Consider the following 18,391-nt stretch of genomic DNA (forward strand, 5'->3'; position numbering starts at 1 on the left):
GTCGGACTTAATGTACGGAACCCTTGGAACGCGAGTCCGACTCGCACTTGGCCGGTTTTTAGGGTTCCGTAGCCAAATGGCAAAAAACGGAACCCTTATAGATTCGTCATGTCTGTCTGTCTGTCTGTCCGTCTGTCCGTCTGTCCGTCTGTCCGTCTGTCCGTCTGTCCGTCTGTCCGTCTGTCTGTCCGTCCGTATGTCACAGCCACTTTTCTCCGAAACTATAAGAACTATACTGTTGAAACTTGGTAAGTAGATGTATTCTGTGAACCGCATTAAGATTTTCACACAAAAATAGAAAAAGCGGCCAAGTGCGAGTCGGACTCGCCCATGAAGGGTTCCGTATTTAGGCGATTTATGACGTATAAAAAAAACTACTTACTAGATCTCGTTCAAACCAATTTTCGGTGGAAGTTTACATGGTAATGTACATCATATATTTTTTTTTAGTTTTATCATTCTCTTATTTTAGAAGTTACAGGGGGGAAGTTACAGGTTACTAAAATAGAAAAAAAAAACAATACATTTTTGGGGTTCCCCATACTTCGAACTGACACTCAAAAAAATTTTTTTCATCAAACCCATACGTGTGGTGTATCTATGGATAGGTCTTCAAAAATGATATTGAGGTTTCTAATATAATTTTTTTCTAAACTGAATAGTTTGCGCGAGAGACACTTCCAAAGTGGTAAAATGTGTGTCCCCCCCCCCCCCTGTAACTTCTAAAATAAGAGAATGATAAAACTAAAAAAAATATATGATGTACATTACCATGTAAACTTCCACCGAAAATTGGTTTGAACGAGATCTAGTAAGTAGTTTTTTTTTATACGTCATAAATCGCCTAAATACGGAACCCTTCATGGGCGAGTCCGACTCGCACTTGGCCGCTTTTTTTATGAGATTTGGCTTAAGGGGCTGCCATCAATGCCATTAAAATAAAACAAAAATTTGACACAATTCTAGGGATTGACAGGGCAAGCTATGATGGCGCCATCTGCTAAATACTCCGACCGGCCAACCCCATTGTTAAGTTGGTCAAATAGGCGCTTAATCAATATATGTATATCACTATTTATATTATTCGCAGGGCCGGGGAGGCGGGCTGGCGGCGGTCCTCGGCGTGGCCAACGTCGGGTCCCTTCTCGCCGCTCTGAATCTGGTTGCCGACCTGCACCCTTCAGATAAGTAAGTCACTTAATTCCTCATCGCATTCTCTATGTATATCCGTCAACCATATGCTATCGCAACCTGTTTGTCTTATCTTTATCATCTTGCTCGCGTTGTCCCGGCATTTTGCCACGGCTCATGGGAGCCTGGGGCCCGCTTGGCAACTAATCCCAGGAATTGACGTGGGCACTAGTTTTTACGAAAGCGACTGCCATCTGACCTTCCAAATTTCCGTTCACTGCCTTCCAACCCAGAGGGGAAACTAGGCCCTATTGGGATTAGTCCCGTTTCCTCACGATGTTTTCCTTCACCGAAAAGCGAACCTATTTGTCCTATGTTGGCTAGGTAACGGAAAAAATACTTCGACCGGTCAACCCCATTGAGTTGACGTCTTTGGCGGTCAACGAACGGGTTAACAGATTAGATGAGTACCTACACTTGCCACTCAATAATAAGAGGCTTATCTTGTCCACAAGTGTTTGACACCGACTTATTTCTGGAAATAGAATGCCTACTGAATACTATAACATTACCCTCGCGCCGCCCAATGTACATTAGGATGTACACTCAGTTTCGATGGAATGTCAACCTTAATTAAAAACAAAGTAGGTAGCATTTCATTTGTATAAGGGCACTAAAGTCTTGGTTCAGTTGTGCGTCTATTCTATCTATTCTATTTAAGTAACTGTTAAAAAAATTCAATTCTAAAACTATAATAGTCTTTAAATATAACAAATGCTATCTATCTTAAGCACCTCTGTTATCTGACTGTCCAATTCTGAAAGAGCGTAATATACAGAAATTTCAAGAAGACGTAAATCTTTTCTCAAATAAGCGATTTACGTGCGTAAACGTTTTTTAAACTCTTCAGTTTTACGAGGCAGAGATAGTCTGTTTACATTTCACCTCTTAAATGTTACTTTGATCTAGGTATAGATGGATAAGATGCGCTTTTATTTAACTTGCACTGTACATATGTATGTATGTTTGTAAAACGGGTCAAATCTTGCAAGTTAAATTTGACTCACTTCCCGACTTCCAATGAAGCTGAAAATTTGCATACACATGTAAGTCGGGTGACAATGCAATATTATGGTACCATCGAGCTGATCTGATGATGGAGACAGGAGGTAGTCATAGGAACTCTGTGATAAAACAACGGAACCGAAGTATTAGTTGTCTGTCATAAGAAAAGTACAGTCAGCGATAAAAGCTTGTACCAAAAATGAAATTTTTGCCCAGGCGGTCTAGCATGAGTTGCGTTCTCGCGCGCGACTGCATACCAGGGATGTTGCGAACATCCGCATCCGCAACCGCGGAACTTCCGCATTATTTTCAACATCCGCATCTGCATCCGCATCCGCATAAAATCGATGCGGAGCTTATGCGGATGCGGATGTCGGATAAGTTGGTACAAGAACGTCTTAGCGGCGGCGCAAGTGCTAGGTATTTTCGTCATTACCTATAACGAAATCGTCTAGATCCAAATAAGTCGGCCAAGTTACCGTTTATTAAATATAACGCACCTATATTCTTGCTCAAATACTAAACGTTTCGTTTTTTTTTAAATAAAAAAATACTAATAATGTAATATTTGACGTTTTTTAAGTACCTAATCTTGACATCCGCATCCGCGGATGTGAGCCTTTAAATATCCGCATCCGCATCCGCGGATGTCGAAAAATCTGCATCCGCAACATCCCTGCTCCATACATCTTGCGCGACTTCAAGTATGGAGTCGTGCGCGAGAACGCAACTCATGCTAGACCGCCAGATATACAGGAACGCCGGCCGCTCCGATATATCTGATGGCCACTGTACCTACTGGATGATTCAATAGTAAATCGATCAATCGAACTGTCATTTTAAAAACAGCAATTTAAACAGATAAGCAGACAGAGATAGGACAACGAAACTATATTTAAGCGTTCTGTTTTTGCAATTTTGACCATAATTTTAACCGCAGCTGGTGAAATTTCAATATAATATTAGCGCCATACGTAGCAATTGGTAGTTACATCTCCATTGAAGCAAACTGAAAACACTGGGAAAGGAAAATCCAACTTTACTTCTTAGGTCATAAAATTTTACGCTGACAGGCGAAGGTCGTAGACGACATGTTAAAGATTTACTTTCTGCGGTTTAATTACCTATTAGCACGCGGCTAGTAACCTGAGAATAACATTAATAGATTACTAGCCACAGACAATCCAACCTCTAGACATAGCATAGTCGCGCTACCCCCTCTGCCACACATACGGTAGCGTTACTCCGTCTTCGAGTCAATCCCGTGCCGTGATTGGTCCGTGTCTTTGAACGGACCAATCACGACACGGGATTCGCTCACCTCGTCCCCCCGCACCCCCGTATTTTTGGCAGCATCGGTTTCATGAAAGAATTGGCCTAAGCTCAGTCTAGAGGTTGGATTGTCGGTGGTTGTATAGGAGCCCAACTTAAATATTTATTTTATTTTACTTTTAGTATTCGTTGTTATAGCGGCAACAAAAATACATCATCTGTGAACATTTCAACTGTCTAGCTTGCTAGCTAGTCTATCACGGTGCATGACGAGATACAGTCTGGTGACATCAGACAGGCGGACAGTGTAGTCTTAGTGTAATAGGTTCTCGTTTTTACCCTTTGGGTACGGAACCCTAAAAATTTTAGAATAACATTTGTTTACAGCCTCGCTTGCATTTATTCGGTTATCTTTTAGGATATTACGCAATGTATATGTTTACTGTTATCCAACATTTGCTATGTGGATGGCGGATTTTCGGTGATAGCGAGTTGTGTAACGCGCATACATAATTATACATACTGTTGCTTAATTTCACCGTTGAATTTTAACATATTCAGAGTGAATCAGCTGCATGTATGTAATACATGGTAAATATACACTGACTTAATATTCATGTCGAGATACATTAACTACATTCAAACCTTCAATAAAAGTACGCGTACCCCCATCTTAAATGGCGGCAACGCTTTTACAACCCCTCTGGTGTTGCGGGTGTCCATGGGCGACGGCAATTGCTTACAATCAGGCGGTTCGTCTGCTTGTTTGCATTCTAAAATGCATTACTCCTATATATAATTACCTACACACTACATAAACATTAAGTTCACCTGCCGTCTATTTATATCAAGATATTTCTGTTTGCGTCATCATTAGCATAGATATTTTTTTAAGCTATGTACTTATGGCGTTATTCATAAACGGCTGCTAACTTAATCAGTTGATGGTCGTCGTTTGTCCCTATCTGTCGTTATGCCATAGACAGGGACAAACTATGATCATCAGCTGATTAACTTAGCAGACGTTTATGAATAACGCCGTTAGAATATACGACGATGTCAGGGTATCTGCCGTTTTACCGAGTGACAACTAGATTTGACGTTAAATTTATGTTTATTTATTAATATAAGCTCACGCAACAGCGATGTATGTGTCGCAGGGAAATGATCAAAACAGAGATTTGATCAAATCTCTAAGGGATATGATCAAATCACGCAGGATGTTAAAATGGCGAATCCATATCATCATTTCCCTAGAAAAATTCAGTCATTTGACCAAATCACTGACTCTGTTTAGTGAAAAGACAAAATCGGCCAATAAACGCGAAACGCTTTTTCATTTCACTAGATTTGTTTAGGAATTTGACAAAATCCCTAACCACGACAGTAAGTTGACGAAACTAACTTAAAAAGTCAACTTGTTTTATCATTTCGCTAAACAGGTTTAGTGAAATGATAAAGTCTCAACTGGAAGATGGTATATGGTAATTTTATTAAATCTCTGAAAGGTTTAGTGAAATGACGAAAGCAAGTACAGAATACAACAGTTTACAGTTAAGCGATTTGATCAAATCTCTGACTAGATTAAGTGAAATTTTTTGAAATTATGATGCCGACAGATGTACCGATTTGGTACAGATAATTTTTAATACCTATTTAAAACAATCCCCGATACATTACTTCCATCTAATGGACCTCTGTCTACCTTAGGGACGTCCACCAACACGCTTGATTTGATTAGCAACTCTTTGTGCAGAGAAGTCTCTTTCATTTTTTCAGCCGATATTTTCAAAAATGTTCACTTAATCTAGTCAGAGATTTGATCAAATCGCTTAACTGTAGAGTAAACTGTTGTATTCTGTCTTGCTTTCGTCATTTCACTAAACTGTTCAGAGATTTAATCAAATCACCATATAGGTACTATCTTCCAGTTGAGACTTTATCATTTCACTAAACTTGTTTAGCGAAATGATAAAACTAGTTGACTTTTTGAGTTCGTTTCGTCAACTTACTGTCGTGGTTAGGGATTTTGTCAAATTTCTAAACAAATCTAGTGAAATGAAAAAGCGTTTCGCGTTTATTGGCCGATTTTGTCTTTTCACTAAACAGAGTCAGTGATTTGGTCAAATGACTGAATTTTTCTAGGGAAATGATGATATGGATTCGCCATTTTAACATCCTGCGTGATTTGATCATATCCCTTAGAGATTTGTTCAAATCTCTGTTTTGATCATTTCCCTGCGACATATGCATATTATGATATTAATGTCTAAATGAAACAGTTTAGGCGGCAAAAGTAGTCAAACATAGGCCCTTTAACATTCATGACTTCATCAGGTTAAAGTGGTTCATTGCGTAACTACGAGATTATTTAAATTCTTTCTTTACCATGCCTTCACTAGGTCTTCATTAAATCAATCTAATAAGGAAAGTTGTCTCGAACTGTCAGAACCCTTATGTCATGGTCAGGTAAAACGCTTAATAAATAAGTTGGCGTAAACGTAAGTTAGTCTGTGTAATGAATGTATTAAGTATAGAGTCTGTGCGGAAAGAGAAGAGTAATGATGTGGTATATTTTTAGAATCGCATGTAAAAGCCCTTTCATAAAATACCACACACGATAGGTTTCTAATTTTTTTTAAATCCCATTCATAAAATAAAATGACTTAAGGGAATTTTTTTAGGAACTGCGGGTCAAAAATTTTGTTTTGACCTTTAGTATGCATGTGCCAAATGGCTAAACTGTACATCGATTTGCGGGTTTTTTAGGGTTCCGTACCCAAAGGGTAAAAACGGGACCCTATTACTAAGACTCCGCTGTCCGTCCGTCCGTCCGTCCGTCCGTCCGTCTGTCACCAGGCTGTATCTCACGAACCGTGATAGCTAGACAGTTGAAATTTTCACAGATGATGTATTTATGTGGCCGCTATAACAACAAATACTAAAAACAGAATAAAATAAAGATTTAAGTGGGACTCCCATACAACAAACGTGATTTTTGACCGAAGTTAGCAACGTCGGGCGGGATCAGTACTTGGATGGGTGACCGTTTTTTTGCTTGTTTTGCTCTATTTTTTGTTGATGGAGCGGAACCCTCCGTGCGCGAGTCCGACTCGCACTTGGCCGGTTTTTTTTATGCGTACGGCTTCCACTAATTGTAGATCACTCAGATAACACCATCCTTTCAACTCAGTCTCTAGAAATGTTTCACCCTTTATATGTTTATATTTCAGGATCACACCAAGACGAGGCTGCGTGCTGACACTCCTCGGCTTCGTGTATTTCACGACGCTGTTCGAGCTACTAAACACGCTCGCACTATCCACTAGTCTACGACAGAAGTACCGTCTCAGTTGCGGCGATGTCCTCGACGTTACCAACAAGTGAGTGATTGGACAGGCCAGGCCTAGCTCTCGGCCTCGTGTATTTCACGACGCTGTTCGAGCTACTAAACACGCTCGCACAATCCACTAGCCTACGACAGAAGTACCGTCTCAGTTGCGGCGATGTCCTCGACGTTACCAACAAGTGAGTCATTGGACAGGCGAGGCCTAGCTCCCGGCCTCGTGTATTTCACGACGCTGTTCGAGCTACTAAACACGCTCGCACTATCCACTAGCCTACGACAGAAGTACCGTCTCAGTTGCGGCGATGTCCTCGACGTTACCAACAAGTGAGTCATTGGACAGGTGAGGCCTAGCTCCCGGCCTCGTGTATTTCACGACGCTGTTCGAGCTACTAAACACGCTCGCACTATCCACTAGCCTACGACAGAAGTACCGTCTCAGTTGCGTCGATGTCCTCGACGTTACCAACAAGTGAGTCATTGGACAGGCGAGGCCTAGCTCCCGGCCTCGTGTATTTCACGACGCTGTTCGAGCTACTAAACACGCTCGCACTATCCACTAGCCTACGACAGAAGTACCGTCTCAGTTGCGTCGATGTCCTCGACGTTACCAACAAGTGAGTCATTGGACAGGCGAGGCCTAGCTCCCGGCCTCGTGTATTTCACGACGCTGTTCGAGCTACTAAACACGCTCGCACTATCCACTAGCCTACGACAGAAGTACCGTCTCAGTTGCGTCGATGTCCTCGACGTTACCAACAAGTGAGTCATTGGACAGGCGAGGCCTAGCTCCCGGCCTCGTGTATTTCACGACGCTGTTCGAGCTACTAAACACGCTCGCACTATCCACTAGCCTACGACAGAAGTACCGTCTCAGTTGCGGCGATGTCCTCGACGTTACCAACAAGTGAGTCATTGGACAGGCGAGGCCTAGCTCTCGGCCTCGTGCTTTTGTGGGCCCGCCAGGTGATCCTGGTCTGGAATTTAGCAAATTAATCTTGCGTCACGGGGTTACAAGGCTATACTGTCTTTGTGGCCCTCTTAAAAAAAGGTTGAGTACCGTTGTTTAGTAACTAAAGTATGGACGCTCCGCACGAATAATTTCGTACATTTGATTTGCGATTTTGTTATCTTGCCCATGATGCCGGCGGTTAATGCCACTGTGCGAGCAGGACAGCAATAGGGTAATTCGCCAGTAACTGGCCACCTGTTAGTAACTGGCCACCCTAAACTAAAAATGAGTTTTATTCACCTATAAACAGAATTCATTTTAGTTTAGGGTGGCCAGTTACTGGCGAATTACCCTAGAGTATGTCCGTAGCAACAGACTAAGTTGGAACTTCCCCACAGACTAGTGTCGGCGGTCCAGGCCGCGTTCTGCTGCATCACGGGCGCCATCGTGTGCCTGTGGTCGTGCACGCGCGACTTCGCGCGCTCCTCGCACTTCGTGTCGGAGGCCTACGCGTGGTTCGGGGCCGCCTACTTCTTCTACGACATCTGGTCCATGTACTCGGTGAGTGTAGTGTTGAAGTGTTCGCTTCGACAGACTATACTCCGTTCCAGATATTAGACTTTAGGAGATCATAGAATCTACTTAGGAGCAATCACTAAAGTGTCATTCTATGGAACATGCTAACTATGTCTCTTTATGTTAATTTACTAGTGACTTTTGTTTACATAGTTAGCAAGTTCCATAGAATGACACTTTAGTATGTATATAAGAAAAACATCGATAATTGAGTTTATAGATGTAACTCCCTATCGTTTAATTACGCCTCCAAAAATCCGATGTCTGCGAATTTGTAACTAATTATCAAGGCTCGGAAAAACGCCCGTCATTTTGAAAACCAATCATAATTTAGGATCCATTTACGAGTCGAAAGTGTTCGTTTACGGTCTACGGATGTCATCGGGGCATATTTAATCGTTGACATTGGTATAAATAAATCTGTGTTGTACGGAACAGGGTAATGTTTTCAAAATGATGGGCGTTTATCCGAGCCTTGATAATTATGGACAGTAGGTACACTGTCGCGAACAGAACCTGATTCCCTAGAGCAAAAACGTCAAAGGAATGTTTAAATTTTATTGACGTTGTTTTTTTTATTAAAGGTACACGTACAAATGACGATTGGTGACGCCAAAGGCAAGCGGAAGACCAAAAACGGTTCACTGACCACTGCGCCTGTCAAACAGGCGCCGTCTTTCTTCGCATACTGCAAGTAAGCATATTACTCGTATTTATGTAAAGTAACAAATAATTTCATACATTTCTCAAAAGCTTGTAACTTGTAATACAAGCGGATGTCACTTTTTGACAGCTTTTGTTAGAAAAGTACTTCCACTTGTATTACAAGATACAAGCTTTTGAGAAACGGGCCCCTGCTCCTATATCTATCGCACGCGCATAGTTATAGTTGGTCAAACCAATTTGTCAGTAAATAGGAACAAAAAAAACTATACTCATCCTTTTCTTTTGGGTGCTAGTACTAGTGTAAGACAAAGATAGTATAATTATCTCTGTCTATGTTTGAAATGAGACAGTCCTTTGACACACTATATATTATTGTTGTACCGGCGGTGGCCGCACGCTTGTATGCCCTTGTAAGTTACTAGCGACCCGCCCCGGCTTCGCACGGGTTAACAAATTAAACATAAACCTTCCTCTTGAATCACTCTATCTATTTTAAAAAAGCGGCCAAGTGCGAGTCGGACTCGCCCATGAAGGGTTCCGTATTTAGGCGATTTATGACGTATAAAAAAAAACTACTTACTAGATCTCGTTCAAACCAATTTTCGGTGGAAGTTTACATGGTAATGTACATCATATATTTTTTAAAGTTTTATCATTCTCTTATTTTAGAAGTTACAGGGGGGGGGAACACACATTTTACCACTTTGGAAGTGTCTCTCGCGCAAACTATTCAGTTTAGAAAAAAATGATATTAGAAACCTCAATATCATTTTTGAAGACCTATCCATAGATACCCCACACGTATGGGTTTGATGAAAAAAATTTTTTTGAGTTTCAGTTCGAAGTATGGGGAACCCCAAAATTTTATTGTTTTTAGGGTTCCGTAGCCAAATGGCAAAAAACGGAACCCTTATAGATTCGTCATGTCTGTCTGTCTGTCCGTCTGTCCGTCTGTCCGTCTGTCTGTCCGTCCGTATGTCACAGCCACTTTTCTCCGAAACTATAAGAACTATACTGTTGAAACTTGGTAAGTAGATGTATTCTGTGAACCGCATTAAGATTTTCACACAAAAATAGAAAAAAAAACAATAAATTTTTGGGGTTCCCCATACTTCGAACTGAAACTCAAAATTTTTTTTTTCTTCAAACTCATACGTGTGGGGTATCTATGGATAGGTCTTCAAAAATGATATTGAGGTTTCTAATATCATTTTTTTCTAAACTGAATAGTTTGCACGAGAGACACTTCCAAAGTGGTAAAATGTGTGTCCCCCCCCCTGTAACTTCTAAAATAAGAGAATGATAAAACTAAAAAAAATATATGATGTACATTACCATGTAAACTTCCACCGAAAATTGGTTTGAACGAGATCTAGTAAGTAGTTTTTTTTTATACGTCATAAATCGCCTAAATACGGAACCCTTCATGGGCGAGTCCGACTCGCACTTGGCCGCTTTTTTTCTATTTTGGTGTGAAAATCTTAATGCGGTTCACAGAATACATCTACTTACCAAGTTTCAACAGTATAGTTCTTATAGTTTCGGAAAAAAGTGGCTGTGACATACGGACGGACAGACAGACGGACAGACAGACAGACAGACAGACATGACGAATCTATAAGGGTTCCGTTTTTTGCCATTTGGCTACGGAACCCTAAAAACGCATCAAAATCCGTTGCGTAGTTTTAAAGATCTAAGCATACATACAGACAGACAGACAGCGGGTACGCATCAAGTGTTAACAGTGTATATATTTTTATTTCAGACATGAGCCCGTGATTCTGATGCATCATCTATTCATCGGTGGGTTTGGTTTCCTAACTATTGTGGTGAGTCTTCTTTTATTTAGGTATTCTCTTACAAATAATCAAAGTTGTAATTATTTTCTATAATTATTTTTCAAATTAAGCCCAACCAAAAGATATTTGAAGGTTTCGAAGTAACTTTCATAGGGCCAATAATTCGACTATATTAAGGTTTGATATTAATTTGTTGATTATTCAACAAATGAAGAGACTGCAGCGTGAACAATATTTGATATTGCTTACTGTTTCCGCGCAGCAAAGTAACTTTTTAGGGTTCCGTACCCAAAGGGTAAAAACGGGACCCTATTACAAAGACTCCGCTGTCCGTCCGTCCGTCTGTCCGTCCGTCTGTCACCAGGCTGTATCTCACGAACCGTGATAGCTAGACAGTTGAAATTTTCACAGATGATGTATTTCTGTTGCCGCTATAACAACAAATACTAAAATCAGAATAAAATAAAGATTTAAGTGGGGCTCCCATACAACAAACGTGTTTTTTGACCGAAGTTAAGCAACGTCGGGCGGGGTCAGTACTTGGATGGGTGACCGTTTTTTTTTGCTTGTTTTGCTCTATTTTGTTGATGGTGCGGAACCCTCCGTGCGCGAGTCCGACTCGCACTTGGCCGGTTTTTTGCACATGTTGTTTTCCACCGCCAGTACTTCCGCGGCGGGCTCGGCGACTGCGTGTTCGGCTTCGTGTACCTCATGGAGCTGTCCACGCCCTTCGTGTCCCTCCGCGGCATCCTCTCGAGGTACACTCATTCATTATCCACCACCCCACCACTAGCCGCCACCCGACCACAAGCCGCCACCCCACCACAAGCCGCCACCCCACCACTACCACTACCCACAACCACCACCTATACCACCCCACTAGTTGCCTGAAATAAAGATTTCATTCATTATCATCATACTTCCTCTTGAAGGACTCATGGTACAAGTTATTGGGCCCTCTAGGGAAACTACATTAAAATGTTGAGATACCTAGTATGTAGGGTTCGCATGACGGATCTGAAAGTTATGGGAAGATCCGCGGATCCAGATCCGGATAATTTCATACATTTCGGATCCGGATTGCAAACCCTACTAGTATGCTTAATGTAAAAAATATAATATCAATGTGACCCTGCCTTTGAAGCCGATGGTCCTGGGTTAGGATTCCGGCAAGGGCATTTGTTTGTGCGACAGATATTTGTTCCTGAGTTATGGGTGTTTTCTATGTATAATTCCTCGCCTAGTACCCATAGTACAAGCTTTACTTAGTTTGGGGCTAGCGCGATCTGTATAAGAAGTCCCCTATTTTTTAATTATTTATTTATATATTATCGGCAGGCTCAAGATGAAGTCCACCCGCGTCTACCTGCTGAACGGCATATTAATGCTACTCACGTTCCTGTTCTGCCGAGTGCTCAGTCTGCCGTACGTCTGCCACATGTACAGCAAGGCCGTGGGAATGTCTTATTTACAGGTATAAATATTTTAGGTAAAATATAATTTACGTCACCCGCTATGCGAGGAGAAAATCTCACTTCCTGGCTAAGGCAAGACCTAAAACTTTAGACAAACTACGGGCGGTAATTCGTAAAGCCCCAGACCACATATTTATGGCCCTCACCTTCGGTTCGGGCCACAAACACCTGCGATCTGGAGCATTCCCGAATTCACCTCCCTAGGTATGTAATATATTATTAAGTACCTTCAATCTTCAAAGCAAGAGTAAAAACTAATAAAGCTATTATGTATTTTCTCGTCAGGGAAAGATAAGTTAGTAGGCAAGTTGCCTTTGATCGTAGTTCATGTGACTGATACATCATGAGAGGCACACTCGCTTTCAGCTCGTTTCATAAACCCACTCGTGTTTTAATACCTAATTTTGTACAGTTACATACACCGCTTTATCTACACATATATAATATGGCAAATACCCCATTTTCAATACTATTTATAATAGATAAAGATAAAAGATAGTTTATTAAAGTAGGCATAATACAATGCGCTTATGAACATCAAATAAAGCTACACCGGCTCCAACCCTACACCTCTGCCCCGAGAAGATTTAAATCCCAATATGGGACCGGCAGCAAACAACAAATCCATACTAATATTATAAATGCGAAAGTGTTTGTTTTTCTGTCTGTCTGTTACCTCTTCACGCTTAAACCACTGAACGGATTTAGTTTAAATTTGGCATAGAGATAGTTTGAGTCCCGGGGAAGGACATAGGATAGTTTTTATGTTGGAAGTCATCCCTAAACAGGGTGAAAAGGGGGGTGGAAATGTGAAAATTAATGAATTGCCCGTTAATTGATGTAAGCAATGCTCAAATTGAATGATCGCTATTACATTTTATCCAGGCGCTATACTCATTCTAGCTAATATTACTGAGTCTACGCAGACGAAGTCGCGGGCAAAAGCTAGTACATTATAATTGTCACCCCCAGCACAAAATAGATACAGTACAGAAGTCAATCACATGTATGTACTTCACTTTTCATACCTACGCTCGGCGGTCGCTCTAGGGTTGTCAACTATGATTTATGCACAAAAAACTATCGTGGTAGTGGCACTCGTATCTGGTAGAGGTCGGGGCGGGGTGCTTACCTACCTACCTAACTGTTCTGTTAAAACGAACCATCGAAATACCTACTTACTACTCTACTCTCCGAAACCACTAGCTAGGTAGCTTAAAAAGCGGCCAAGTGCGAGTCGGACTCGCCCATGAAGGGTTCCGTATTTAGGCGATTTATGACGTATAAAAAAAAACTACTTACTAGATCTCGTTCAAACCAATTTTCGGTGGAAGTTTACATGGTAATGTACATCATATATTTTTTTTAGTTTTATCATTCTCTTATTTTAGAAGTTACAGGGGGGGGGACACACATTTTACCACTTTGGAAGTGTCTCTCGCGCAAACTATTCAGTTTAGAAAAAAATGATATTAGAAACCTCAATATCATTTTTGAAGACCTATCCATAGATACCCCACACGTATGGGTTTGATGAAAAAAAAATTTTGAGTTTCAGTTCGAAGTATGGGGAACCCCAAAAATTTATTGTTTTTTTTCTATTTTTGTGTGAAAATCTTAATGCGGTTCACAGAATACATCTACTTACCAAGTTTCAACAGTATAGTTCTTATAGTTTCGGAGAAAAGTGGCTGTGACATACGGACGGACAGACAGACGGACAGACAGACAGACATGACGAATCTATAAGGGTTCCGTTTTTTGCCATTTGGCTACGGAACCCTAAAAACGACAATTCACCGTTAAATGTTGAATTTAAACAACCGTCCACTGAACAGATATAATAACTTTTTTTTTTGTTTCTCCATAATTGCACAAAAAAGTTCACAGACGCGTGTCTCAAGCGGATGGCACTCGCGCTCGCACTGGTCCCAACCGGTCCGAGATATCGTGTCCGTGAGCAGTGTCTATGTGTGCGTTGCTCGAGCGCACTTTGTATGTAGATTGATTTCTGTACTGTATCTGTTTTGTGCCCCCAGGCCGTGCAGTCGCTCCCGACGGGCTGCAAGATCTCCATACTGATCCTGCTGCTGCCGCAGCTGTACTGGTTCTACCTGATGTCGGCCGGCGCGCTCAAGGTGTTCCTCGCCAAGGCCGACGACAAGCGCAGTTGACCCAAGCGCAAGCGGAGGCGGTAGACACACCACTCACACGTACCCAGCACCAAAGAGACAGTGTATAGAGAGTTGTTAATTGTCACTAAGTTTTGTTATCACAGTACATTTACACATAGTAAATATATTAAAAACGGGTCACTCACGTATTTTAAGTCGAAAAACGCTCGACATGTATCGCCCGTTTTTAATATATTTACTATGTCTTTGTCTCACGGAAGTTTTGTTATTAAAACATTTACACATTTTTGACGACTTGTCTGGCCTAGTGGGTAGTGACCCTGCCTGTGAAGCCGCGGTCCTGGGCTCGAATCCCGGTAAGGGCATTTATTTGTGTGATGAGCGCAGATATTTGTTCCTGAGTCTTGGGTGTTTTCTATGTATTTGTATATTATATATCGTTGTCTGAGTACCCACAACACAGGCCTTCTTGAGCTTACTGTGGGACTTAGTCAATCTGTGTAAGAATGTCCTATAATATTTATTTATTTACTTACTGCCATCTTTCGACAGATTATTAAAACTTTTAGAACGCCATTTGACTTTGATCCTTATTCTGTCACTGAAATGTGTTAAATTTGTTAAATATCATAAAGTGTCACCATCTTAAGTGTCATTCTATGGAACTTGCAAACTATTTAAACAAAAGTCACTAGTCAATTCACCATTCAGAGACAATTTCAATATGGCGGTTTGTTTACATAGTTAGCAAGTTCCATAGAATGAAACTTTACTCGAGTATAGGCCAAAGGTATGGTGCCATCTTTTCGAGCGATGGCGCCATACCTATGGCCTATTCTACGTTCTAAAAGTTTTAATCATCTGTCGAAAGATGGCAGTAAATGTACTGTGACTAGAAAATTTACTTTGACAATACGCCTCTATTTAAATTCTCTTTGCCATTACTCAGATGAAGAGTATCGTTCACCCAATGTTTTTAAATTCCCATTTTTGCAGATTTTTAATTAAAGAAATGGTTTAACATACATTAAAGTTAATATTTCATGTGGCAGACCCATGTTATAAATATATATTTAATGATTACCAAACTCAAGTTATTAAATTTCAGTCAATTTTAAGTTGAAAACATTGGGAGGACTATATTCAAGTAGGAAGAATTTCGTACATTAATCCGCCTGTTCCTATCTCTGTCGCACGTGCATAATTATATTACTGTCCTTCTTGCACAGTCACCGCCACTATAAGAGCGGGACAGAAATATAATCACGCGCGTGTGATAGAGATAGGGCACAGGCAGCTGAATATACGATATACTTCCTGCTTATCGTCCTTACTTTATTTTGTTTCTTATAATAATAAGAAGTAAGGATTTACTTTTGACGCGGAATAGTAAAGTTGGCGTCATACATTTCCTTTCATATGGAACTCTACATATGGCTCTACATATTTGACACTACAAGGTACTTTTCACATAGCTCTATTTTTACACGTACCTAAGGGCCGATACAGACGGACTGCAAGTAGCGGTGTCAAGTAGCGGTACTGATAGTTCCACTACTTGACGTTAGATGTCGACTACGAAATAATTCGCGTTTTGGTAAGAAAACTGATGTATGGAGTTACCACTCTTTCTTTATTTATATTTCTCTATGGTTATTAGTATATCATCTTATATTAATCTACATTACTGTTAGAGACAGAGCCTTCCTTTTGTTTTCCTAAATTTTTCATTTGTTTTTATTTCGTATGTGTGACGCCATCTTTTGGAAGTGGAATGAAAATACCGCATGTACCAAAGATCAACCAACTATACTCGAGTTCTTCCCGCCCTCTTCCAACCTTTGACTATTACAATTTGGACGGAATTTTTGTAACTCTGACAACTATAGATGGTCAAGCAAATCTTGTCAGTAGAAAAAGGCGCGAAACTCAAATTTTCTATGGGACGATAACCCTTCGCGCCTACATTTTTCAAATTTGCCGCCTTTTTCTACTGACAAGATCTGCTTGATCAAGTATATATAAAGCCTGACCAGGAATATATGAACACGCGCCATGTTACGCAAATTTCACTGGAACTAATATTTTCATACTATATTGAACTGTCACCCTATACATGGGAATAACAGCGCCCTCTTGACAATGATCATATATTACTGATCATGCTTTAATAACCAACTTAAAAAAGCGGTCTCTAAACGCGTGTATATATCATTGATTTCTAGTTTTAGAAATATACCATACTTCTAATGGTGATTATCGATTTAAAACACTTTTAGAGTTTTTAGGCATTCTAGTTCGATCTTATATTTAATATATTTGTGTAAATAAAAAAATAATTATTTACACGTAATTTCGTACTCCACTTCGTTTCCATAAAATAAGAAAATTGTAACTTCGTATATTTTCATTGCTTATTAATATGACAAATAATACAATCAATCATTATTCACTTGGTTGAATATTTAAAAATAAATCGGACTATCCCGAATCTTATATTATTAAAATCTTTGTAATTTCTTATTATGTGACTGTACATATTTACTGAACGCACTAATTTATGATTTCCGCACAAAATGTGCACTTGTGTTATTCATAATATTTAGAGGTGATGTACAGTAAGCTGCAGAGATAACTGACCCCCCCTACAATCAAGTTGCTATGCAGGGGGTCAGTTATCTCTGCAGCTTACAGTACGTCTAATTAAATGGATATGGTCTTTAGTAATTGTAGACATAATTTATAGAAATGTGCTTAACCTTTTCCACGCCGTGTCAAACACAAAAGCTGTCACTCAGACGCCACATCATTGAAGTGTCAAAAGTTGAACTTTCTGTATATGCACGTAGGTCGATGTTGCTATGTGGTCTGTGACCGATTAATCGGTCTTTGGCGTTGAATCTACGGTGCGGATATATCGGTCATTGGCGTCCAAAAGGTTAAATAAAAGGCAGCTTTATAAGACAAAATATAACTAGAATTTAGCTTAAAACCAAAACACAGTCTACCAGTTGACTAAATCATAAATGTGCTTCTATAATAGCAATAAGTACGTCATAAACTAATTTAGATACAGTATACTCAGATACATATTATTTCGTGTAACATTTTAATAAGGAAATACTATTGCGGGAGTGTAAGACAAGTGAACTATTTCAAAACGTTTCTTTTACATCTTTTTTTAACACATTCGTTGCCAATTTGCCACCCAGCCAAACAAGACATCAGACCACAAAAAAAATCATCATATAAAGCTGTAGTACCACGATCCCGACTATCGGGTCGTCCGGCCTGGGAACGAAATCATAAAATACCCGATAGTCGGGTTTTCGGCACTGAATGTGTTAAAAGTTAACTATGTGCAAAACTAAATTTTCACCTCTCATTTTTCGGCCTATTTGTCATGGCATAAACCCCAACTCTAAGATTTTAAACTTTGGCTTCCAAAAGAAACTGTTTTTTTTATTTTGTATAGAATTTTAATAGCATTGTCCATATAAATCAAGTTACCATAATTATAGTATATAGATAGGCGACATAGCATGCAATATGTACAAGTTATGTTATATAATATCCCTAAAGAGCTAAACACTTTTTGATGGTGCTTATCCAACTGTATATGTAGCTACATAATGTAGCATAGGATAAGCTAGAGATACATTTTTAAAACAATTTTATCTACACACCCATAATAACAGTTTATGATGCGTTTACCCATTAAAATAGGTTTTTTGCAGGTATTATATCACATTAGATTCATGTAATCTGAGGCCCTACCGCGGAAAACGAAAATCGCAACTTCTTTATCTGCCTCTCTATCGCTCGATGCAAGGGCGACAAAGAGGCAAATAACGGTAGGTCCTCTGACTTGTTATTTAGAACCATTTCAGTGCGCCCTCTCTGAGATTTGTTCAAAATCAGAACGAGATCTGTCATTACAGTATTGCCAATTTGCATTTAACTTGATAAAGTAT

At 40.1% G+C, this 18,391-nt stretch overlaps 1 protein-coding gene across 1 annotated transcript in view; it reads left to right on the forward strand.

Annotated features, from left to right (window-relative positions):
* Positions 1-18,391, forward strand: part of LOC134657089 (uncharacterized) — a 35,537-nt gene that overhangs the window by 3,612 nt on the left and 13,534 nt on the right. The window contains exons 2-9 of the mRNA XM_063512642.1: positions 1,091-1,188; positions 6,702-6,851; positions 8,165-8,327; positions 8,927-9,036; positions 10,774-10,837; positions 11,471-11,565; positions 12,146-12,281; positions 14,322-14,451. Coding sequence (XP_063368712.1) covers positions 1,091-1,188; positions 6,702-6,851; positions 8,165-8,327; positions 8,927-9,036; positions 10,774-10,837; positions 11,471-11,565; positions 12,146-12,281; positions 14,322-14,451 — 946 coding nt within the window. The remainder of the gene's footprint in view (positions 1-1,090; positions 1,189-6,701; positions 6,852-8,164; positions 8,328-8,926; positions 9,037-10,773; positions 10,838-11,470; positions 11,566-12,145; positions 12,282-14,321; positions 14,452-18,391) is intronic.

Source organism: Cydia amplana, chromosome 19 (genome assembly GCF_948474715.1).
Source record: "Cydia amplana chromosome 19, ilCydAmpl1.1, whole genome shotgun sequence".
NCBI lineage: Eukaryota > Metazoa > Arthropoda > Insecta > Lepidoptera > Tortricidae > Cydia > Cydia amplana.